The sequence below is a fragment of the Numida meleagris genome, chromosome 11 (genome assembly GCF_002078875.1).
Source record: "Numida meleagris isolate 19003 breed g44 Domestic line chromosome 11, NumMel1.0, whole genome shotgun sequence".
NCBI classification, from domain to species: Eukaryota; Metazoa; Chordata; class Aves; order Galliformes; family Numididae; genus Numida; species Numida meleagris.
Genome location: NC_034419.1, coordinates 7,250,639 through 7,275,814, shown reverse-complemented (window position 1 = coordinate 7,275,814; position 25,176 = coordinate 7,250,639). Strand labels below are relative to the sequence as shown.

Sequence of the window (25,176 nt, the reverse complement as noted above, 5' to 3'; positions counted from 1 at the left end):
AAGAATTTAAATGCAGCAAAGCCCTGTGTTTTCAAGCTACATATTACACCGGATCCTGAATGACTGCAAGAAAAATGTTTGTATGTTTGTGCAAACCTGTGTGACCAATTTGTGCTTGAAGGAAGATAAAAAACAAATAGAGAGAACGATAACAATTTAAGATACAAATAGGATCAAATGGCATGTTTCAGACTTGAATCTGGGTATTAGGCTACCAATGACACCACACAGAAGGACTGCCAGCACATTAAGTTCCAGCAATATCCCAGCCTCCCACTTGTCACAAATATTCACTTTTCCTCCTCCTAAAAGATGATGCATATGTGACAGGTTCTTTTCAACTTCAGAAGTGTTCTCCCAACTTGGTGTTGCTTCCTAGCTGTTACTTTTCATTCATTCACGTTTTTCTTAACATACACATTAGCTTTCTTACAGTAGAGAAAGCAAAGGCAAACAAAAGTGTTTTGTATTTGGAGCATACAAAAGAGCCTAGTTCCTGATTTAGTGGTCAGCAAGCCTGCCCATGGCAGTGGGTTGATACTAGATGATCTTCGATATCTCTTCCAACCCAAGCCATTCTAAAATTTTATTCAAAGAAAAACTTGAGGCTATTCCTGTTTGAGTTCATTCTTTCCTCCTGAAAGGCAAACTCACCTCCAACCAGCTTTTTTCTTGTGGAAAGCTCCACTACATCACAGAAATGAAGACCTTAATGATGCTTCCCTCAACAGAATTACATATTCATTTGCATCCTTTTTCAAATCTCTGCACTAATTTGAAAAGTAACATTCCATAGTCCCCAGGTTGAGTGCTCATTCGGGGACTCACTGCCACTCTATCTGACAGGACCAGACCTCACCATCCCAGGAGTTCACATGGCAGAAGGAAGTGGTCAGGATCAGCTACAATATACCTTCAGTTAAAAAGTTTGAATTCTCTCCTGTCCAAATCAGGATTCAAATGTCTGGGAGCACCAAAAAAAAAAAAAAGAAAACAACCACCAAGCACCCTCAAGAGATCTGGGTTCAGGAGGGTGATTTTTCGCATCTCTGAAAATTCAATTTGTTTGGGGTCACTTCCCAGAATGAACTTCACATTGTTCACATTGCTTCCTGAAGAAGCTGCGCTGAATAACCACTGCTCAAAGCCCCTTCAGGAAAGCCAAACAGAAAGTCACTTTCTTGAAAAAGACCGTGAAATTTTTATTTTTGGAAAAATTCCAAACTGATGGGTGATGAAGGAGCCTGCCTGAGCAACAAGCGGGCAGCTCTGTATCGCCAGGGATGTGCAGCTTCTGGATGTGAGCAAGTCAGTGCACAACTGTCTCAGTATGTGAGCAATTCTGAAACACTGCATATTAAAAAAAAGAATTTTGAAGTCCTGAAGTGGATATGAGTGTGCACACAGTGTGTGCACCACTAAACCTTTTGAGTGAATTCTATTTTTCCTTTGTTGTTTTGTTTCTAAAGCTTCACGTGTTTTGGTTCTCAAAGAAAGCAATAAATACATAAAGATCTCCGAGTATTTCCTACAATCTACTAGAATAGAAGTAATCACCAGTATGAATGCTTCAGCAGCACATAGAGGAACCAGCTCCATCGAAGGCACAGAAATTGTTCCAATTTACCTTTCAATTTCACAGCAAGAAGTTCATGGAGAACTTCAGAGAGCTCCTCTGTGCCATTTCTCTCCCACATAGGCTCCTCTCTACAGTTACTCTTTGTAAAGAGCAGGTTTGGAAGCCTCAAAACCAATTAATCCTGTCCTTTAGTAAGAAAGGAAAGAACACAAGGATTACTGTCTCTGACTGTGGATGCAGGAAAGCAAACCAAAGCAAACAAGCTGCCCTTTCACACAGCAGATAAGGTACTCTGTGAAGGAAGGGGGGTGGGAGGTAAGGAATAGTACTCTTTGCTCATTCAAATATAAAGAAATAAAAATTCCTAGTCCATCTTCTGTGGTTGCACTCATGGAATTTCCAGCAACCAGCGGTGCCCAGGGACCAGCACAAAGACCTGCACATCCCACGCAAATGAGGGCTAATATCAGCAAGAGGAGAGCTGCAGTGATGGAAGGGATCACCGCTCCCAGCCCTGCCCTCACTGAAGACAGCTACCTAAGAATAACAGCATGACTACGGGGAGAAAATGCTAATTCTGGGCTGTTTTATTATATTCTTGGAGTAATGAAATGAGCCATGGTGGCATTTCATCCTTGAGGTTTAGGGTTTATTTTCAAATCCAAAGAAAATGAAGCTCAGGGATACTGTGAACTCAGACTGACAGATTTCACACAGCTTACCCGAAAATTAATCAATGCGTTGGTGGTATTCTTTTCTTTCTTTTTTAATTAAGTTATTTCCAGATAGAGTAGATTGAGGCATTAAAATTAAAGGATATAGCGAATTATATTGCTAGTTTGGCTGTTCTGCAACTTCAGTGATAATGTCAGCACTTCTAGAAGCTCTATATTCCCAGGTGGCATTTGTGGGATTTATTTTTTTTTTTTTTTGGTCATCGCGTTCTGAGGCAAGCTTGATGTCAATTCCAGAAGATGGGGAAGTGCTACACAGAATTCATTTCAGCTGTAATTTCTATTTCAAAGTGTCTCTTTGAAGATACTCTGTACAGCAGATTTGATATTCTCAGAACATATGCATCTCTGCATATCTAGTTTGCCTGACAGTTTAAGTGAGACATTTAAATATTCTCTCTTGATTGCAGTATCCCACATTTCACATAAGTCCCACAAAACCCTTTGCTCTCAACATCTCCCTCCTATATTACATGGCACAAATGACAAATTCTGAAATGTGAGGAACATCCTCAGACCAGAAGTATTAGTTATGCCCTATGGCAAAAGTTGGATTAATTGGTATAATGAGAAAAGATCCAAAACACTGCCTGGGGACCATTTTTGCAACGCTTTCTCTTGCAGTTGCCAAAAGCATATTTCTTGGGGGTGGGGGGGATGGAAAACATCCTTTCAGAACCCTAGCATCTATCAGTACACGAGCTGCTCATGCATCAGAACCGCTGAAAAGGAAATAGCCCCGAGGTTTAAAAATAGAGCACTGGTTTAAAATAAAAACAAAAGGACAAAAGTGACTTGTATTAGAGTTGATCAAAAGCTTGGCAGATATCTTATGTTTGCAAGAAGAGAACGGCATTCCTAGTAAAAAGGAGAGAGGCCTCTGAACACATGACAGCCAGCCAGTGAGGGCTTTCTTCTGAGTATCTGAGAAATTGTGTTCAGGTCAAGATTTATACTTGGGTTTCTACTGCAGTCCTTATTCTAAGAGTTTGGAGCTGACCTTGGGTTTCTACTGCAGTCCTTATTCTAAGAGTTTGGAGCTGACCTTAATTCCTAACAAAAAAAAAAANCCACAAACAGCGACCTACCTTTACCCCTGCAATAAAAATCAATGAGATCTGAATTTTTATTAATTACATTCCTGCACAGGCATCTAGCTCCTTGCTAGCAAGGTGCTGAGTCTGGGCTTTTCAGGCTGTAACAACACCATAGCAAGACTACGTACTGCCCCTCTACAGCTGGCAGCAGCACCCAGGGTATGGAGCGCATCTAGACCAGCATTGCATCTCCAGAACACTGCCCAGCTGCTTCTGGTATGGGAGTTTCATAAAGCATAGATCTATATGCTTTTTTTTATTCAAAAGAAGCACAAAAGTGCATTTCATTATGAAATTGCCAATACTTGGGAAAAGACGAGTTTATTTCCCCTGGAATTAGACAGGACATCGGCACACCTACTGCCAAGTTATGATTCACTAAGCAGAGTCAAGGTTAGACCCAGATGCCAATAAAGATTCATTAAGTATGAAATACAATATCAGCAGTGTCTTTGTAATGACCTGAGTGCTAATTTTGGCTCACAGTACTTGAATTCCCGAGTGAAAGAAAGGTAAAGGGGAACAATTTAACAGCTTTTAACCACAAATACGTTAACATATTAAACATTAGAAAAGATACCCTGAGCTACATAGAAGTGAGAGATAGCAAGTGAATATACAACCTAGCAAGCTAATAATGATTAGCTTAGCTTTTTTCTACTTGTTCTAAATCAAAGGGATTATTTTTTTTATTTTAATATTATTGTGATTACTGCACAGAAACAATACATTTATAAAATTTCCCTCATCTAATTAATATACTCTGTCACATCAGATAACTAAAACACTTAACTAACACAATGACACCTAGATAATAGAGTAAAATCCATGTATTAATTTTGTATTTGCAACACCTTATAAATAAATACCATAAGAAATAAGTAACAAGTGAAATAAGTAACAAGTAGAATAGGAGGGTTGGATTTTCAAAAGAAGAGAATTGTGTGGGATGAAATACTGAGACTGACAAGTCAAAAAAATAGAATAGAAAATAGAAATAATATAAAGCATCAAAAGGAAAGCTTACAAAGTTGGTAGATTATTAGTTTTATGTTTTTATAACATTCTCTAGGCTGTTTTTATGCCAGTGGGATATACTTCGTTACCTCCCAAGAAGCATGATAAGCAACCAATTGTCATGTACAGTCTGAATGTTAAGTCTCATATGGCACCACAGATTGTTCTACACTGGAGTTTTAAGCCAACTTCTACAGTATCACAATCCACAAACATCCATCTACATCCCTGATGCTCCAACTCCCTTGGAAGACTTTTACTCCAACAAATTAAAATCAACCTATAGCTTTGTGCTTATGATTTTTAATATCCTGTCTGCTTTTCTCTTCACATTTATACACCACGCAAGAAGAAATAAAGAATATTTTCTATTCCTACATTGGTGCCCGCAAAGAGTTCAGCCTTGCAAGATGTGTGAAAATAATGCGCAAAATATAATAGGAATACTGTAAGATAATTCATATTCATGATATGACATATTCTATTGTGTCATTGTTCTCAACTTTTCTGCTATGGAATGAAGATATTTAAGATTGACTTTAAATCATGCATAGTTTATAAAACACTTCTAATTTTGACTTATTTTATTTTAGATGAAATATTTTAGCAATTTCACATAGAAAATCTAGAGTTTATCCTGACTACATTTTATTTCCTTTAATAAAAATAATCCTCAGAAGGACCAGCTGGATTTTTATGATTTCACATCTACATAAGGTAAGGTTGATTGTATACAAGCCATGTATTCAAACAAAATACATTAAAAATGTATATGCCTAAAGACCAATCTAATAATATGTTACATTAAAATTTTTTAATAATGTGATATATAAGTCATTATTTGGTGTTACTTACAAAATACTTGAAAATTATCCTTGACTACTTTGATGATTCTGTAGTAAAACCACATTCCGTTCTGTGCCACCATCTGGCGGTATAAACCTATATAATAACAAACTTTCAAATCTTGTCATTAGAAAACTAATCTTTTAAAATATTCTATCCCCCTTCAAATCCTAGATCACTGTAATTCTCATTGTTTCTTTCATAAGAAGTGGTTTGTTTCACTAAGACTTTTCAGCCACATGGCAGCAGACCTGTGAGGTAACTGAAAATTGTGCAAAATCAAAAAGTGCAAAATCAAATAAAGGTCACCCAGTTCTAGAAACAGGGAGGGACTAGAAACTCTTCCAGATTCACGTTTTGGTGCTTCCCCCCCCCCCGCACAGGAACAGACTAATTATAAAAGCCGATTCTTCCAAACAAAGCCAAATGACTACGGCTTGCACTTTTTCACACTGGAAATATCAAAAAATCAAAGCAACTGCAGCTAATGCCATTTAGCTTAGATGGTCTTTTTACAATCGTCGTTTACAGCATTCTGAAAGGGCAGAAGCTTTGTTTCAAACTCATAATCAAAAAAATTTATATTAAAAAATATATATATTGTGAATTTTCCATCTCTTCCACTATTATTAACTACATGAAAAGCTGTAAAGTTGTAAAGATCCAGAATTTTTTTTACCCCTCATAGGAAAAGTACCTGTTCTGAAAAACCATACATGATAAGCAATTTGCTGGTTTCATTCCATTTCAAACAGCAAAGAAATTACTGTCTTAATTGCAAGAGAAAGCAGAAAGTACACCATCCCAGTTTAACAGTACTTAAGGAACAGTAAGTACAAAAGGAAAACTGATTAGAAGGTAAGACGAGGCATCACATGGTGAGTAACCCAGGAGTGCAAAGTAGACTTAAAAAAAAAAAAAAGTCTTCAGAATACTCAAGATAACAAGGGAGGAAAATTAACAGTAGTTCCAAATTAAACATATATATATATATATATATATATATATATATATATAATAAAACAGTAGAAAAGCAGTAGAATTTCTTCAAAAAACTAGTAAGTATCCTGGCAGGAGGCAGACAGACTAGAAGGGAACTGGGAAGAAAGTGGCAGACAGTATTGATATAACACTGATAATAACTGAAGTAATTGCCTCAAAGTTCAGTATAAAAGGAACAAAAGAGTGATCAAAGTTTTTTCTTTTATTTCTTTTAATGAGAACTTGCACACAGAAGAGAGGGAAGAACCCAGGTAATTAAATCATTTCTATGAATCTCCAAAACGGAGCATTACAATAGCTTCTGGCTTAAGAGAGGTCTACCAAGGCATCGCTAATTCCTTCAGTGCAGACCGTCACGAGGAATTGCCGAAAGTAATTAACTAATCTCCATCCCTACAGCTTTCACTACGCACTCCACCTACTTAGTCATGAAAGACAGCAAGCAAGTCTGCAGAGTGTTTGTGATTAGCCTGCATTATGGGCATCAGGAGAGAAATGGAGTAATATAGCGTTTTTCTACCGATCAAGTGTTTTCAAGCAGTGTATTGGGTGACAGTTCAAAACTGTCATCACCTGCATCCAGGATGCGAATGCATAGTACTGCCCACCTTCTCACAGATGTAGAGCAGGTTGAAACAGGCAAGCAAAACTGGACCATTACAGTAAACGTATGCATGCCTCTTTGTTATCCAGCATTAATAGTACTGTAGAGAACAAAGCCAAGTTTCAATTACCAAAGAAAACAAACAAAAACCAAATACCTGACAGTATTAATTTAATAACTTTTTAACTTCAGCTCTTTATGAGGCATATAGAAACACAGCAACAAGTGTATGCCATCACACCACATGATGTCAGCATGTAAGAGTCATTCATACATAGCTCCAAGCTGCCGCTCCCCAGCAGTGGTCAGCAGTGCATACTTTAAAAACGGACATAATCAGTGTTTAATGGACTTCTTGAACTACACATTGTCCATCAGCATATTAATTAGCCACCTGTGGACTTATCTTTTATTAATTTAATTCCTTATTGAACTTCAGTCAAAAATAAAGATCAGGAGGCTAGTCATTTAATTTCGAGATCATGAGAATGGAATTATCTAAAGGCAAAAGGAAAATAACTATTCCCATTTCTACAATGATTCAGTGACATTTAAATGAAAATTGCTTAATTCAAAAACCAAGGCGGTATTTCCATTTTTATATGTCAGAAATATTTGCATTAAAATAAGGTAATTTAGTCTTCTTAGATGCATCTTAAGAATAACAGTAGTAATTTTTCATGTGCAAAAAAAAATAACACTCCATAAATATCCATAAAAGTAAGATAATTAAGATAAATTCAAAATAAATAACTCTAGAAATACTAATTTACTGGCAGACTTATAAAGTGTTAAATTACCATCTCATCACAAGGTACGGGAAATGAATGATAAAAATGATTTTCCTAACAAAAATCCTTTTTCAATATCAGGAAAAGTTGAATATAAGCCAAAGTAGTTTAATTACAGATATTATTCTAGTCTGCTGAGTGCGTGAAAGAGGACAAAATCCCCTCAATATGCTAGTCCCAAAGAGTACCAGAACCCAGCAAACCCAACCCACTGCTGAAACACAGCGAAACGCAAAGTAGCAAAGGAGTTTTTCACTGTTCTCCCTTAAGGTGCCCTCTGCCGGGGACATAGATTTACCAGCTATTTCAAACATACAGAAAAAAAAATAGTTTTAAGCTGTCTTATCCTTACACATAAGAATTATGTGAAGAACTGACCTCAGGCATCCCCCTGAGTTCTGACATACAAGAAGTAGTGCTGCAATATTTTTGGGAGGTTTCTAGAGCACAGCCCATGCTTTGATGAATCTGGGAAGGGTGACATGACAATGCATGAGATCTCAGTGCAGTCTAAGTGCATTTTTCTGCAGTATAATTTGCTCCAATTCCTGCTTGTTTTTAGAGCAAATACACTCACAGGTATAGAGCAGTTATTTCCTTTTCTCTTGCATAAAATGTTCCTGGTGCATTTTCCATCCCACTGGAATGCCCCATCAGAAATTAAGGGCACAAGACTTTTTCTATAACGCAGTATTTCTGTAGTGCATTGTGTCCAAATGATTGCTGTAATTTAACCTTTATAACAAAAAACAGCTTCATCAATAAAACTTCAATTTATAGTATCACTTTGGAACCACTCATTTCTTCCATGAAATACCTTTTTTTGTTATGTTTTGCTCAGACTGTTTGTCATCCTGCAGTACTTACACAGCACTGCCAGAAGCAATCATCCACGATATGCTGTGCTAGCTTAAAGGACAGAGAAATGCATTTGATACAGGAATATGTGGCTGTATCTATTTTTACAGACTGTAAAATAAGTTATAGTGTTCTCTGTAATTTATTGTTTGGGTTTTTTGCACGTAACTAATTTAAAAGCATTTGCTAAAGATAACAAGCCGTAATCATATAGCGTGATATTGAAATCAAGATGCTACCTGAAATAAATGACTATTGTCACAGTACTGAAGACAAAGCACCAAACGACACAACCCTTGAGAAAGAGAGATTTCGAAATGAAATCTCAATTTCATTTTCTCCCTCAAATACTTCAAATGCCACAAAAAGAAAATAACATTTCTGCTTTTTTGGGTATCATCTCAAAGCAGAAAAGCAATGCCAAGCACATCACTCTCCGTACCTGCTCCTACACCAGTGCACTGCAGCACAGCTTTGCAGAGCTCTTGTCCTCAGCTGCTCTTTCTGCAGATCTTAATTCTACAGCATAAATGTTTTAAGATCTTCTTTCGTCTACAGGGGAAGAATTGCTTGGACATTTTTATGAAATCCACATTCAAAATCCATCTTTGGAAGTGATTTAAAATCCCTTATCAGATTATTTTAAAGCATACTTTAATGAATCAGTCAATTAATCAACAGCAATTCTGGGTTCTTAATAGGATTCTTTACATCATTTCTATTGCCTCTAAAGCTGCTTTATCTCCAGTGTCCAAGACTCAAGTACCAACAGAAGTTGATAGCTGTGAGATTCAGGGTTGAGCAGGTTTATGTTGCTCCTATGATATTGCCCATCTGTCTAGCAGAAGCCTCAAAACTGAAAATCGTTTCATTCTGCAGGAAAGTAAACTTTAGCTTTGATCCCAAAGAAAGTGAAATTTGAAGGTTTTTCCCTGAGATTTCAGGTTTCTAACATAAAACACTTTTAATCAGAAATCTACAGCTTGAGCTCAAGAGCTCAGCTTTCTAAAGCTACCATACAGACGAAATTGATTCTCTACAAATGAGTTGGAACAGAAGATGCTAACCTACCAGTACAGCATGCAACATGGAATATCAGGCTTGAAGCAACTGATTTGCACCCAGGTGATTAGAAGTTTCCCTAAACACTTGGGCATTCACCAGAGCACCTGACAAACATCCAATCAGATAGGAAGATAGTTTGATGTGGTTTTAAGCCACCATAAATAAAGAAATTAAACCCAAATTAAATTTAATTGATCTGACTCAGTTCTGTCTCCCTCCTCTGCTTTCCTTTCACAAGGGCTTTTCACCTCATGCAATGAACAGAATCTGAACTTATCTAAGAGAAAGAAAGACTCTTTTAGGTTATTGGCTTAAGGTTTTGGTTTTTTGGTTTGTCTTTATTTTATTTTTTTTTTGTACTGGATAACCCTTCAGTCATAGAATACAGTTCCAGTTTGCAAGCATATCCAAGTATAGGCTAGGAGCATTAAGAAGTTTAATGTTAACAAATAGAACATGAGATTTTTTTCTTAGTATTCATCAAAATGCCAAAGATTAGCTTTACCCACTTAAAGTTGTAGGCACAGCATGTAAAAACCATTAGCCTCAGCTTTTTCCTTAGAATGTTCCCTTCCTGTGATGCTCCTGCAGACACCTGGGCTGAGCTGTAGCACCTGGCTAATCTTGCATGGCAAGTGTAAAGGAAGAGCAGAACCAAGAGTAAATTTCCTTAAACAAATACTAATAGATTCTCTTTAGAGCATGTTTCATTCAAATGTGCTACTTTGGAGGATTACCTGCAGTAGTTTTAGGTGGACACAGATGTACAAAGCAATCACCAAAATTTTGCTACCAGTTTCCTTCCAGATCTTGTAATGGGAAAGAGGCAGTGGCATCAGCAGCTGTTCTGTGATGAGCACAGGGCATGCCCCAGGGGACTCTCTCCAAGAAGTTACCTTCATTCATTATGTTAGCATTACATTGCATCTGTGTCCTGTTTTAGAAAACAGGCTAATATTATACAAACAGCATGCAGGCCATGGGGTATTCTCTCAAGAGAGTATTTAAAATTGCCAATTAATAACAAGTACCAGGAAACTACCTAAAAGTGAGCTCAACCTGAATTTTTTTATTACATTCACATGACATAAAAGTAGCAGTGCTTACAACATATGAGAACGGTGTTTAGCACTCCTAAAATAGATTTAATGATATGTACATAAAATTGAAATAAAAATTATGAATAATTGAACAGCTGATAGTCATGCAAGTGGAATTAAACATATTTTACAAAACTTTACTATTTGAAGTGATATGTATAAATCAGACAGTAAACAGCAAGTTGGAAATACAACTGTTTTTGTTAAAATAAATAATGTTAAATATTAAAATATGGTAATTCTCCAAAACAGTGATAAGAAAGAAGGATACATAAGGCCAATCTCTCCTAGTTTATTCTTCCAAAGCTACTTTACTTTTTTCTTCCTGCTGTGAGGAAAGCTATTTTATGTTGTTGATGGCAAACACTGAATGTTATATACTTTTGCAATGAAGTTTAATAAATGAATTATTCTGTGAAGTGTCTGGTTTGATTTTTCTCTCTGCCTGTATTTTCAGATAAGTGTTTTATATTTGAAAGCACTATCTTTAAATACTTTTCACTTCTTTTCTCAGCACTAAAGATAAAACTATCATAATCATTTCCAGCATAAAATGCTTTTAGGTTTTCTCCATAAGTCTTCATTTTCCCCCTTTCCTTTTTAAGAGTATTTTTTTCCCTCAATTTAAACTTCCAAAAGAAATTCACTGAATTCCCTAGGACTGGTTAGATATTACATACAAGTTTTCCAGAGTTTCAAAGCCAGACAAAATTCAAAGCCCAGTTTAAGTTACTTTGTTAGGGTAGGTATTTATTTCAAGCTGCACCAGGACAATGAGAGCTTCAAATCTGCAGTACCGTACAAGTTGGCATTCAGGAAATAGTAGTTCCTGCAGGCTGCATGTGCCAGATTACGTACATGACTCTAAAAATCTCAAGAAATACACATTCCTCAAATCTCCTAAACATGATCAATATGAACTACTTACTACTTCCTCAAAAATGGATCTACCAAATTAATAGTTTCTCCCTTTAATACTGATTTGTACACACAGACTGAAAGTAGAAAATTCTTTCCAACCATTGAAGAAAGATTGGTTAACAAAATTATTTTTACTTACCTAGTTGTTGCAATGAAGCCATTCCAAAACTATTAAAAATAAATGACTAAGCAGTTGGTGAAGGATCCCAACAAAGTTTTTTCTGGTTTTCTTTCTATTCTTGTGGAAGTTAAACACTCAAGCTTTGTATGTGTAAGAAAAGGCAAACAATGAAGTTTGCCAGGTTTTGCCTCTTTCTCCCTGCCATCCTCCAGTCAAAGAATAGCTTTCCGCAGCCTCAGCTAAACTGGGCTTTAAGATAGTTAAGAGTTAGATAAAGATTTGATCAGTGTCTTTAACTCCCTGCTCTGATTCAGGGCTGCAGACAGAGCTCCCAGCTTCCACAGCACCCAGCTGCTCTGTCCCACAGGTAGCACAGGTGTGCAATCAGCTGATTGCTGCTTCCCCCTTCATTCACCACCAGCATGCCCAAGGACAGGCTGCAATTCTGTAATAGGAACGTAGGCTAAGGATAAGAGAAGGCTACCACAGGTTCAATGAGAATAAAACATAGGATTTTCATTATTTATCTTTCAGAATTCATAGCAATTTCTGTTTACAAATACACATATTTGTTGGAAAACTCAGAGAACTCAAAAGCAAAGAAGCAATACATGATCTAGCTAAACTGCACTAGAAAAAGCTTGCTTTTTTTTTTTTTTTGCTTGTGTTTCTTGAAGATCTTAGTTTCTGCACATCGAGAAAAGCAACTGCTAAATCCAATAGCAGTAAACATGAAAAACATTCAATGTGTCTTTAAATATTCTTCAAACTATGATTACTATGTATTATGCTTCTAAATAATCCTCTGACTGTCAGGGAATTATTAACCATAATATTATTTTCCAGTGTAGTCTAATTTGCCAAAAATTAAGTAAAGCTCTTAATGCTTTCAGAACAGAAATACAGCACTTACATATGAAAGACCAGTCAAACTGTGAGCAAAACTCAAATGGATAGCAGAAGTAACTAGGAACAATTAAGTTAAAACACTAAATGTGAATGCAAAAAATATTGCTGAAAACTTTTAATTTATTGCCAGTAATTAACACAGTTGTACCTCTCTCTTTTTGATTCATTTTATTTTTATTCTGTCATTTGAAACTATTTATAGTGATACTGGGTTGATTCACCATAATTTCCTTCCACCCATAACCACTTACAAATTTTTCCTCCTGTAATTTTTATACATTTTTTTCATCTGCTGATCAGAATAGCGCCCATCGGGCAGCACAGCTTTAAGCAGTGTATGTTGATATTCACTTTCCTTTGTAATTCTACAGATGCATGTTAGCTCAATGAGGAAACAGTATGGACAGTAGAAATGTGTTTATTATACATTTTAATATAGCCAGGCTAGCAAAGCAATAAGCTTTGATGCTTAGGACCTTTTCATCTTCTATTATATGAATATGAAATATGGATGACCATTTGTTTCTCAAGAATGCCATTCTCAATCCAGTTTTGATCTAAGTGATGGAAAATTAGAATGAAAATAACAGTAATAAAACCTACAGTGGACACTGAAGAAAGTGCACATTTGAAATAGTCTCATAAAAATAATACCTCTTCAAAAACTCACTGGAATATTCCTCACTGCTGCCTCAATTTTTTCTTTAGGTAGTGCTGTAAGTGAATACATTTCAACCACCAAGTTAACAATATACAATCTAGATGAAAAACAGCACCATGCAGAAATGTCCTGTCCTCAGTAAATGCCCTGAATTGGCATAATGACATAACAGGGACATCCTCTTCTTTTCTGATTCAAAAAGGTGTTGGGTCTTGATATTTTTGCTTTTCATTATTTTCATTTGGATTCTTGTCTTGATGAAGGCTCCCATTTTCAATACAGCATCTTATCATAATACTTCTTGTTTCTACCCAACATTAATTCAATTAGCCTCCCACAACAAAAATATTCAGGTCCCTCTGATCTCCAAGCCTTTCTTATGACTGAATATTCTCTGCCTTTCATCAGTAAGGCTACACTCTGTAACGACCCATGACTCCTGTAAGGATTTAACTATTATCGAAAGTGACAGTAGACTCAAATGCAAACTGGGGGAAAAGTAGTCAATAAATCTCAAGTGAAGAATACACTGAAAACAACTTACCCCTAAGAAAACCAAAAAATGCTCCTAAAACTTTACGTTAATAACTTCCTCAAAGTGAGCACACGTAAAATAATAGTAACTTTCTATTTATATTTAGTTTTCAGTGATAAATCTTTTGTTTGATTTCAATGACATCATTTGGAAGCATTAAAGTGAATGACTGGAATAACTCTTTCAATGGAAAGGTGTTTAAGCAGTTGGTAGAGCTGCCTCCAAAATCCAGTTCTAAATATCACCCTCAGACAACGAGAAAACAAACGCTACCTTCCTTGAGCAATGTGTCTGATCAAATGGGGAAGCGCTCCCCATTAAGCAACACATTTAAGTTAAATACTACATGCTGGTAAGGAATGAGTTAAGAACTTGTGGGCAGTTTGTAAGTAAAGCTACATTCACTGGTGTCATGGCTTTATGATTTTTGGTTATTGGTATTCCACATCATAACATCATGTAGTGTATGTACCCGGTTCTCAGACTACTGCATTCCCCAGGGGACTTTGCGAACCTGTTACCGTTTGCTGGTCAGAGGGAAAGATAAAAACTCACAGATCACGAGACCTGCTCTCTCTTTCCACCCGTCTCTCATCCCAGCAGCAACTTCTCCCCAGTCATCTTATCGTCGGTATTAGAGTAAGGCCTACCTTGATTTCGGACACCCTCTCTCTCACTGTATTGGATTTATCAGCTTAAATTGTAATTATATTGTATTTTATTGTGTTATTTTGCATTCCGATATCTTATTTAGTAAATTAGTTTGTTTCTCCTCAGATTGTTGCCGCTGTTTTGTTTTCAGGTCCATTTTCTTAGCCTTTTTCCCTTTTCCCTTTCCCGGGGCGTGGGTCTGTGGGTCCCCCGCCTCATTCATCATGGAACCAGGCCGAACACCCGTAAACCATTGACAACTGCCTGGCTTATTCAGTATGATTACTTCAGCTTTCTTAAAAATATATATTCACCGCTCTATGTTCCTCCAAGCAAACTCATTTTGCCCTCCCAACATAAATAATAATTGGCATGCGTGGCTTTGTTTATATATATATATATACACACACATATGTAAATAAAATTGATTTATTGATCATCAGTAATTGCCAGGCAATGTGTGGGTGGAGTTTAATATCTTGCTTACTTAGTTCATGCGCAGCTGCACACATGCAAATCAATAAACTGGGTCTGTTAACATTACATGTATAAACTTCAATGTGTGTAAAGGTATGTACTCACACATCCATACACATCCATAAAACAAAATGTGCAAACACAGACAGTATTTGAATGAGCATAAACATTTCAAACACACATTACACTTTTTTTATCCACATGTGAACAATACAGCTCTAACAGTATCTGAAAGCAGTTTGAAGACCGGTGTAAAAATCACTTGTTGGGAAAAATAAAAGTTCTATTTCTTCTCATTGTAAGTGTTTGTTAAATGTTAATGCTGATACTCTGCTCCTTGGAAGATCATTTCTCTGCATGTGGAATTTCACGATAAAAAGCTTTAAAGTCACAGGTTTCTCTAGATAAACCCCACTGGCTTACTGATGCATGAATGCACTGAAATTGAATTACTGTACAACAGCAATTATTTTTCACAGCACAGTTATAATGAGAATGAGCTCCACAATAAACATCAGGTAGCTATGGTAGAAAAGTTAATAAAAAAAATCTTTTATTTGCATTTTCCACTGTAGCAATGGTAGTTACCTGAAAGAAAAATAATCCTTAACACTTGATTCACCATCTTAGAAGTAAATCAATAATCATTTTTATAGGATTCTCTTTTCTTGCAGAATGATACTATTGAAAATGGAAATTTAACTGCATAGCTAATATTTAAATTTTTGTGTTTTTTTAAAATATTCCCTAATAATTTGTATTTCATACTACATTCCTTCACTTCCCTCCTTTCTTTGCTTTTTTTTCCTAAGACAGCATTAACTAGAAAAAAATAAAACCAGCAAATGAATAGTTTTAGTTCTACCTCTTTTCTGGCATTTAGTTTCTTAGAATAGACCTTCGTTAGTGAGCACCATGCGGTCATGCTCTATTCTCTCCAGTTCCCAATGAGTGGAGACACTGAAGTGTCATGAGACCTCCTTAAAATCCTTAAAATAAAAAAAAAAATCACATCTAACTTTACATTAAGGCTGAACAAGCCCACTTTGTATGAGTGAAATCACTAAAAATCCAGGAAAGGCAGCTGAAGTAATATCACAGTGACAGTGGACTATGCAAGGCTTTCCAACTGATTACTTGGGTTTGGCTGTAAAATTAAAACTACTGACGAACAACTCAGGAAATATTTCCACTTATCCCAACTTATGGGCGGTAAGATTTTTTTCTAAGCTGAATGCCACAGTTTTAACGAGATACCTCTGCATTTGTCACAGTTATAAGCAAAGCTAAGTATTAACAATCTGGAATCAAAACCACTCTTCCATGGTATTAACTCAAACTCTGTCACAAATATTTAAAAATAAGATTTGCAAGTTGCCTGTCTGAAATTTCATCAAGTAGGGCAGTGTTAGGGAAGAAACAGTTAACAGGAATATCCTGATCTGACATAAATCTAATGTAAATAGTGAACACTGGGAGTAGGGGGAGTTGCTTGCAAGGGTTTCCATCAGTAAGTAGATGACAAAAGGTTACATAATTGGTTTAGCTCTTTCAGTTTTCCATTTATTTTATGTATCTGACAGCACAAAAATAGGACATTCTGTGATAGGATAATTGCATAGTGAAGGGTAATTCAAACAGGGGATGAATATGATAAAAATCACTCTGAACCAACTAATCATTATGAAAAGCGATGAGACAAAAATAAAAATTCAACCAGACTATAAAGGAGTAGGAGGGAGAAGAGAGTTCAGTAGTGATTAGTACCTCAGAACAAGTTAATGTGTTTGAAAGTACAAAGCAAAACAAAACAGAAAACAACAACAATAAAAACAACAAAGATCTTTCCATGCCATCCTATTTCTGTATCTCCTGATCTCCTTATTGGCCTTTTCCACAAATTAAACATTCTGTATGACTGTGGCTTTCTGAAAAGTTGTCAGATTTTGCTACATATGCTAAAAGCTGAGAAAGTGCATTGATTAAAGTGCTTTATTTAAAAATTATTTTACATTACACCACGGAATTACTACTTACAATGATCTATCTGTCGCTAATTCAACCAGTGGTTTGCAGTGACACAAACACATTTCTTCTCAGTTGTTCCCCCACATTTCTAGGGCTGGGTGATATTTTAGAAGATGCTCTTCATTTGCTACTTACCAAATATTAACCCCAGATCATCTAAAATATTAATCTAACCTCTAGGTTTCAGTGCTCAGGACATTTCCATTCAAAGTTTAGGTCAAAACTATACTGTAGTAGAGGCAGAAGGATTCAGCATAGCTTTGTCTCAATGTAGAAGACGTCTTAGTCCTACATAAGCTTTGCAACTCCCATCTCACTTCTACAAATAGAAGAAAATGAGTTTTGATGGGCCAAAGATAGAATCTGGTCAAAACTTATCAGGACCAAAAATAGTAAGCTCTACTGGCAAATGGAACTCTTGCAGGTTTTGAATTTATTACCAGAACATGAATGGTCACCCATTCCATCTCTGACTCCCACTAAGAACCATCTCAGATGACCCATGTCTTGTAATTATGCAAAAAGTAACTTTCCTGGAAGATACACTAGAGAAATTAAAATGAAGCACCCCTTTACAAACCAAGCTTCTAACTGCTTATCCAAAGATGGAAAATGTCCAAAGAACATTCTAGATGTCAGTCAGGTTATTTTGGCACTGAAGTTCTTTCAGACAACACTATATAAGTGCTTTAACTTTTACACAGAGCACAATAGCCTATATTGGTGCAGGAAGCTTTGGTTGCTTATTTTCCTCTTTAAGGAGACAAAAAACTCCATCTATGTGAAGAGGCCAAACCAGCTCTATACACTTTACCACCGCTGGAAAACATTCATTATAAAGCTATAATTGAGAGAACAAGTGCTCTTCCCCAACAGTGCTCCACATCTATAGAAAAGATGTTCCCTTTCACTGTACACCGCTTGCTGCTTGCTGCTCACTTCTAGCTCTAAAGCATCACTGCTCTGAGAACACTTTACGACATTTTTACAACATCAGAGCAGTAGTTTTCTCTAGGGAATAAGGAAAAAAATCCCTCCAGAATCAATGTGCTTCTGCAAGCAATTTGCAAGGCTTCTGGAAGCTGTTGCATGTAACTTAAAGTGCAGTTTTCCCTCTGAAAAACAGACCGTTAAAATGGCACTGTGGGGGTTCCATGTTTATTGTCTTTCTCTGCTTCTCTGCCAAGCGTGCTCAGTTTACAAGCTGAAATATGTTTTACTTTGCTGCCAGCTCAGAAAATTCAATCTCTAAAAGAGCACTATATTCCTTCCTCCTTTTTGCACTTAAAAAAAATAAAAATAAAAGGCTGAATTGTATCTGCAGCTACACACACAGATGGAATCCCCTTCCTTGGGTGATGCCTTCAGCTACACAGTTGAGATGCTGAGACCTCCATCTCAACAGAGCAGCCATACAACCAATAGGAAGGCAGATGACAGCACAGATCGTCAGCTCGTTGACACTGATGATACAACAGAAACTACAGTAACAGGCAGCCACCTACATTTCAAATAATAATGTAAAATGAAAAGTACAACAGGAGTAGCTGCAATTCTTTAGGACTCATGTTACAAAAAAAAACCCAACCCTATTTAATACAGAAGAACACAGACATCAGATTTTTTCTGTGGTAAATCTAATAAAACTACTGAGCACAAAAGAAGTGTCAGAATGGAGTTAAAAAAAGAAAACATTCAAACCTGCAGAAGTACAGAAAGTAGGTAACTACTGTAGATCGTTGATAAGTTACCTTTCCAGTAATGTAGTACTTACCACAAGTAAAGGAGTTTTGGATTTATTCTTATATGAGGCATTTTCATCTTTTCCTTGACCTGATCTACAGGACAGCTATCAAATTCAGAAGTTTCCCCCAGTACTACTTTTGTACTAGAAAGCAATGATATGAAGTCTACTTTGGTTTGATGATGTGAAATCTAATATAATAATGCACAACTGTATGTAGCAGTTATGTTCTACCAAACACAAGTGACAGCTTACAACTCCATATGGGAAACAAGTAGTCCAACCCTTGCTACACACTTTTGTGTTTATCTATTGATGGTAGAAAAAATTCAAATATATTCTCTGTGGAACTGATTATAAAAATACTTCTGAACACTTTAGCATTTCCATTTCATTTTCAATTGTTTGTACATCTTCCAGAGCAGAGCCTAAATTCCATGCTTAGTTTGACATTAGAGAATGAAATAGCAGACTGATCTGCTGCTTACCCGCACAGCTTCGGACTTTTTATGAAACATTTCTTCCATATTCTTTGCTAACTTCTTCACAAGCTGAAGGCCATCGATTTCTTCTATTGCAACGTCCTTCTCATATTCTTTGTATTTCTGAGGGAAGAAATGAAAAAAAAAAATTAAGGAAAAATTATTCAACGAACCTGAAATTTTGACAACTAATGACTGGATTCATTTATGCTGTTGCTGACAGTCTCTACTTATTTGATGTTTATCTGTGGACAGAAGGCTGCTATGCACCAAGACGCTGACACACAGAAGAAACAAAAGGTTTAGTAACCAGAACTCTGTTAAGAAAATACATTAGAAATATTTATGCCGAGCACCACAGAAATATAGTGATTTTCCTTCACAACAATTAAATTACTTCTCCAGACAACCAAACATCAAAATATTAAAAATAAATAAAATCTCTATATTCCATCCAAAATTGTTTTAAACCAATGATATGCATATATGTCTTAGCCACCTAGAATCCCCCTCCTCCACTGAAGATCCTGCAAATATCTACTTCATTAGTTTTACAAAATACTTAGATTAGGAATACTTATGCTGTAAGTGTATCTACATGTCCTTAACTTTCCTTGCAAGGAAAACCCTAAACAAACCACAGAAATATGTGTCTTTATCTGAAGGCAAAGCATCATTTGTACAGTATGGATGAGCATTAACTTATGGTCTCATTCACAGAATAACTCTTAGATTGAAAATACATTCAATTTTTATCCTCTTTATTTATTATATGCCAGAGAGAAGGAAGAATAAGGATATAAAAGAAAAATGGCTTAAAGCAGCAGGATGAACATTTCACCAATCAAAACAATGAATAAGTAAGGGCCAGTCATGTCCTGGCAGGTGACAGAAGAAAGGAATCCACTGTAAGGGAATTCCTGTGCACATTGTACTCATTTCTTTCAACTATTTTCCAAGGCAAATGACACTTTGAACCGGCTGTAATCTGAATACTTATCTGTAAAAGCTTGCATTAATGTTTTGATAGGAAAATTTGATAGATGTCATTTGCAGACCATTTCATAAGAAGGTTAACATATAATGTTGTCAGAAAATATTTAGGATGTTGAGTTTTTTGTATTCTGTAATTTTCCCATTCCAGTAATTATTTTATTTACTTTTACATTGCTTCCTACTATGAGATTCTTTTATTTCAGACTTTAATAGTAATCTTGTAACTTTAAGAAGCCTCAAGCAGACCGCCTGCATTTTATTCTTTGGAGGAAAGCAGGATGGATTTTTTTTCCCTATGCCTATAAACATTTTGATTTCAACTCTGCAAGCCTATTACTAAATTCAGGCTAAAGTTCTATTATCCATTCTGAAATATATATGTATACACAGGATAGCACGGTGATTTGTCTAAAATAGATAAATCTTTATTTGAGTTTTTTGGGAGAAAATAAAAGAACACAGTAGACAACAGAGGTAAATCTTACTGTAATGAAGTGTGGTAAAATGGACTAGATTAACAGTAAATTGAGAACACTCCCAGTTAATTAATGATCTCAAAGTCTGCTCATGTCCCACGGGATTAGAAGCTTTGGAGAATATAAAACAAGCGACAAAATGCACTGCTGTGAACAACTATCATATTTATTATGTCAACAGACTGAGTACAAGTTTGACCCATTTATTTCAAGCCGCACAGATCATGTTCAACACATCAGAGAGTGATAAAAACTGTTCCCTTCAGTATTGATCTTTGAATTCTTAGAAAGTATTCTAAAATGCATCCCTTCAAGGGGCTGTTTTCCGGTCTCCAGATGTATTGATTTAAGCTTTGCCGTTAAGTGAAGAAAATCAGATTATTCACTGCATTTGTTGGAAAATTGCATGTTAGAGTGAAAGTCAACACATTTTCTAGCCACAGAGAATTGTATCATATAGTATCTTAGGTTACTGAGGGAATGTTTTAAAAACTCACATTTCTCAATTTTGAATAACTGCTGGTTTTGATAATTAACAAGTAGTTTGCATTCAAAGTACATGGGAGTGAGATACTACTTTGTACATTGATTCATTTTTCCTTAATTTAAAGCCAAAGTTCCAGCATTAAAAAAGTATTGGAAAAAAGAAAAAGATATTGTTTAACTTCTAATAACAAAAGACCACACATCTTGCACAGTGCATGTCCAGCCAATTGTTGGAAACCTTCAAGAACATTTGCAACAAGCTAGGGATATTTACTTGATCTGCAAGACTTTGGCAGTTGAGGTGTTTACTTAATATGTATTTCATATTCAGAATTTCATTGCCATAAAAACAACTCTGTTATTTATTCAGCCATTAGTGGAAGGTTCCAAGACAGGAGAAATTATGTGGACGGAAAGAGCAGCAGCTGGTTTTAGAATTCTTTTGCTCTAGTGATTGTATTTGGAGGGGAGAGATGCCAGCTTCATCTGTGCATGTCCATGAACCTCCTCTCAGTACTGAGTGTTCAGGAGGATGACAGTTTCGTTTGAGTCTAAAAAGATGCTGTTCAACAGAAGTATCAATACAAGAAATCTGAATCAAACCAGATACGAAAAGAAAAACCACCACACAATAAAACTGCGACAAAAAAAGTCATTAATAACAGATTCTCTTCCTCCCACCACTCCCACTGCTGTCTGATTTCCAGGGTCTCATTGTTTTCCTGACACTACAATTTACAGTATAAATTTGCTTTTAATTTAAATAAATTAGCTAAAACAACTCAGATGTTCACTCAAAATAAATTTGAACAAATTTTAAAATACAATTATTTTATTTTAATGTAATCTTGAAAAAACAATTGTAACCTTACTGGCACAGGCCTAAGGAAATCACTATTGGAAAAATGCTGGTGGAAAACACTGAGCTTCTGGCTAGGCTATCCTTTATATTGCTTAGTTGCAAACTACCTTCATACAGCCACTCTGAATAACTCTTCCAAACAATGCTTTAAATCAGCCATTTTCCCTCCTCTGTCAAAAATGTAAACTGTAAGTAACTGACTTTTGCACAAAAATGTATCAAAAGTTAGAGTCAAAGTTGGACATTTCTTGTGATAAGTGGTCTTCCAGTTGTCTAGAAGATTGAGCAGACACAGCCAAGCAATTTCTGGTTTCTTTCTTTTTGTATGAGAAATCAGCATTTGCTAAGAAATTCTCCATAGAGATATGAACATTCATCATTTGGCACAACAGACAAAAAATAGATTATTTCTACAATATCTGTTTTGCCACATCATTTCACATAAGTACCAGGCAAAGACAGACAGCATTTCAGTGTCAGAGCTTTTAATGCTGTTCATGGATTTAGTTTAGGGGTCATTTTTGTTTTGTTTCCCACCCCCCCTCTTTGCATGGACACAAAACTCAAATCTCAATCATTTACTGCAATCCAAGCATTTGGCATTGAAGTATAAACAAACACTAAATAAACAATAATAACATTAACTATAATAAAAAAATAAATAAATAAAACATGCAGCCTAAGTGAGTAAGGAGGAAAAGAAATATTCTCTTCAAGAAGGACAACTTCAGAAAGATACCATAAATCAGCTGAATTTTTTTTCTCCCAGAACAAATGTGGTATTTGTGCTCCTGTTTGTATCTACCTATAAACTTTTACCAAAATCCAGATCATATGTCCAGATCATAATCAGATCCAGATCATAATCCAGATATCATGTTGTATACCAAAACATTTCAAGTTACTAAAAAGTGTGTAAGCAGTTCTCAGCATCATTCTTTCAACTAGTCTGTGGGTGCTTTGAACACAGGCAGAACCATTTATGATGAAAATTCCTCCCACTCCCAGTGATCTTCAGAAGCAACAAATATCACTACTGTTCTGATTAAAGAAGTGTATTTACTCAACAGAAACTCTGTAATAATCCTTTAAAAACCATCTGTCCGTGTTGCATATTTCAGAACGGATGTAAGCCTCTGAGATGTATTCATAACTACGTCTTGCATATTTGCACATACAAATGTGGCTATTTGAGATAGTGTTTTTCTCACACATACATTGGATATTGATGTATGAATGCATTATTATTTTATAAAGGAAAAGCAGAACCAATGTGCAAATGAAAGTTCAATTATCCATTTCCATCTATCGCTTCTGTGAAAAAAATGTTTATTCTATGTCATTCGTAAAAAACACAAACCAAAAACACTTTCAGATGTTCAAGACTCAAAATTTCAGATGTAAAATGAGATTATGGAAACACACATAAAGCTCACATTGATTTTTCAATGTTTTTCTCATATAAGAATTTTTGAAATGCATGGTGTTAACACTACTGAACAAAATTTAAATGGCATTTATTCAGAGTGCTTTAAAACACCTACTCATTTTTAAGTTACTTTGCTTTTAGTCATAAAACCCCAACCGCACCATTTGTGTGGAGCAGACTGACAATGTAGTTGCACTGTGTGATGCCTTCCACCATAAACAATTCTATGGAAGATAGAGGAGCTATGAACAGAATGAGGCTTTTTACTATTAGCAAAATACGCCTCTTAGATTTTGAATCAAAACTAAGAATTTAAGTTGTTCTCGACGTGGGGAAGCTACCACAGCATTTTAAAACAATTATCATGTTCAAATTGGTGGGACACAAACTAGGAGAGCTCAAACCTTCTGTCACTTGAGCTCTTGCAGCACTCTTTCTTACTAGCACACAACCCTTCTACATGCAAGAGCTGGCAGAGCAATTTCCTGCAGATGATTTAAAAACACACAGCACAGTCTTTAAATGCTTCATTACAAGTGAGGGGTCACTAATTAAATACGTACTGTTTGAGTAAACCTGAATTTGACGCCAATGAAATTGTAGTCTCCAGAATTACATGTGCATGTGAGTGGTAATCTGAGCATTTCCACTGAGCAGAAGGGTACTCAGATGGCACTACCACATTAGAGTCATCAACTACAGATGGTGCACTCCTTTGATAGACTCATCTGTGAATCTCTCCTTAGTAAAAGATTTTGTATTTCTCCATTATCACAATGACCTTAGAGTGGTGGTTTAGGAGTTTGGTTTTTTGTTCTGTTTAAACAAGTACATTACTGTTATGTTGCTGTCTGTTCCTCCTCACTCTAAAATGAATTTGGTGGAGTGAGATTTAATGTCTTAACAAAATAAGCAGTATTAGAGCCGTCTTTACTTTGCAGCCATTGCCTGGTAAGAATTTATGAACAAAAATGTTTTGGTTTAACGTCGGTATAAGATTTGTCACCCACAGATCTCTGAAGACTTTATAAAAGAAGGTTCTAAGAACCTCAATTCTGTACATGAAGATATTGAGACGTAGATAAATTCAGTGATGTGCCCAATGTCCCACAACACTTTACAGCAACAAAGAGTACAATCTCTCTTGGTTACTCTTCCAGTGCCCTGCCCAACAGACCACAGACAACATTGTTAACTCCAGCTTGATCTGTAAGGAAAGATGAGTCACAATGGCATATTTCTCCTCACCTTGACATTAAATAACTCCTTGATAATTGGAAGTTTGTGTTACACCACATTACACACTCCTATTAACCTTTACTGAACCTCTTTGTGTTGATGAAATCCATCAGCAACGACCAGTGGGATGGCACACACATTTTCTTTTCTACAGGGAAGTTTTTATCCACTTCATCAAATGACTCCAAGGAACTCTACACCAGCCCATCATGTTTGACCCTTGTCACTTACTGGTAGCTAAGGAGCTCTCGTTACCGCAAACTCCAGTTTAGCTGCTTCATAAAATAATGTATACTTTGAAATGCAAAGTATGGAAAAAATTGTTGAACGTTATTTTACTACAGTCAACTACACCAAGCTATTCTTGGTACACTAGAAATAAAGATCAGCTTACCTGGGAGATCTGTTATCACTGGAAGACTTGACAAGGGTAGGTATTGTTTTTCTTGCTTTTTTAAGAGCCAGT

At 36.0% G+C, this 25,176-nt stretch overlaps 1 protein-coding gene across 17 annotated transcripts in view; it reads right to left on the bottom strand.

Annotated features, from left to right (window-relative positions):
* The window catches only part of CACNA2D3 (calcium voltage-gated channel auxiliary subunit alpha2delta 3), a 422,632-nt gene that overhangs the window by 313,794 nt on the left and 83,662 nt on the right, over positions 1-25,176 (bottom strand). For 16 of the 17 annotated variants that reach the window (XR_002442442.1, XR_002442444.1, XR_002442443.1 and 13 more), the window contains one exon: positions 19,229-19,345. Coding sequence is in view for 12 of the 17 variants with exons in the window: in XM_021409181.1 (XP_021264856.1) it covers positions 19,229-19,345 (117 nt within the window). In the remaining 5 variants the exon portion in view is untranslated. Of the gene's footprint in view, positions 1-10,330; positions 10,516-19,228; positions 19,346-25,176 lie in introns of those variants that run through there. The other variant, XM_021409178.1, reaches the window with a different exon arrangement.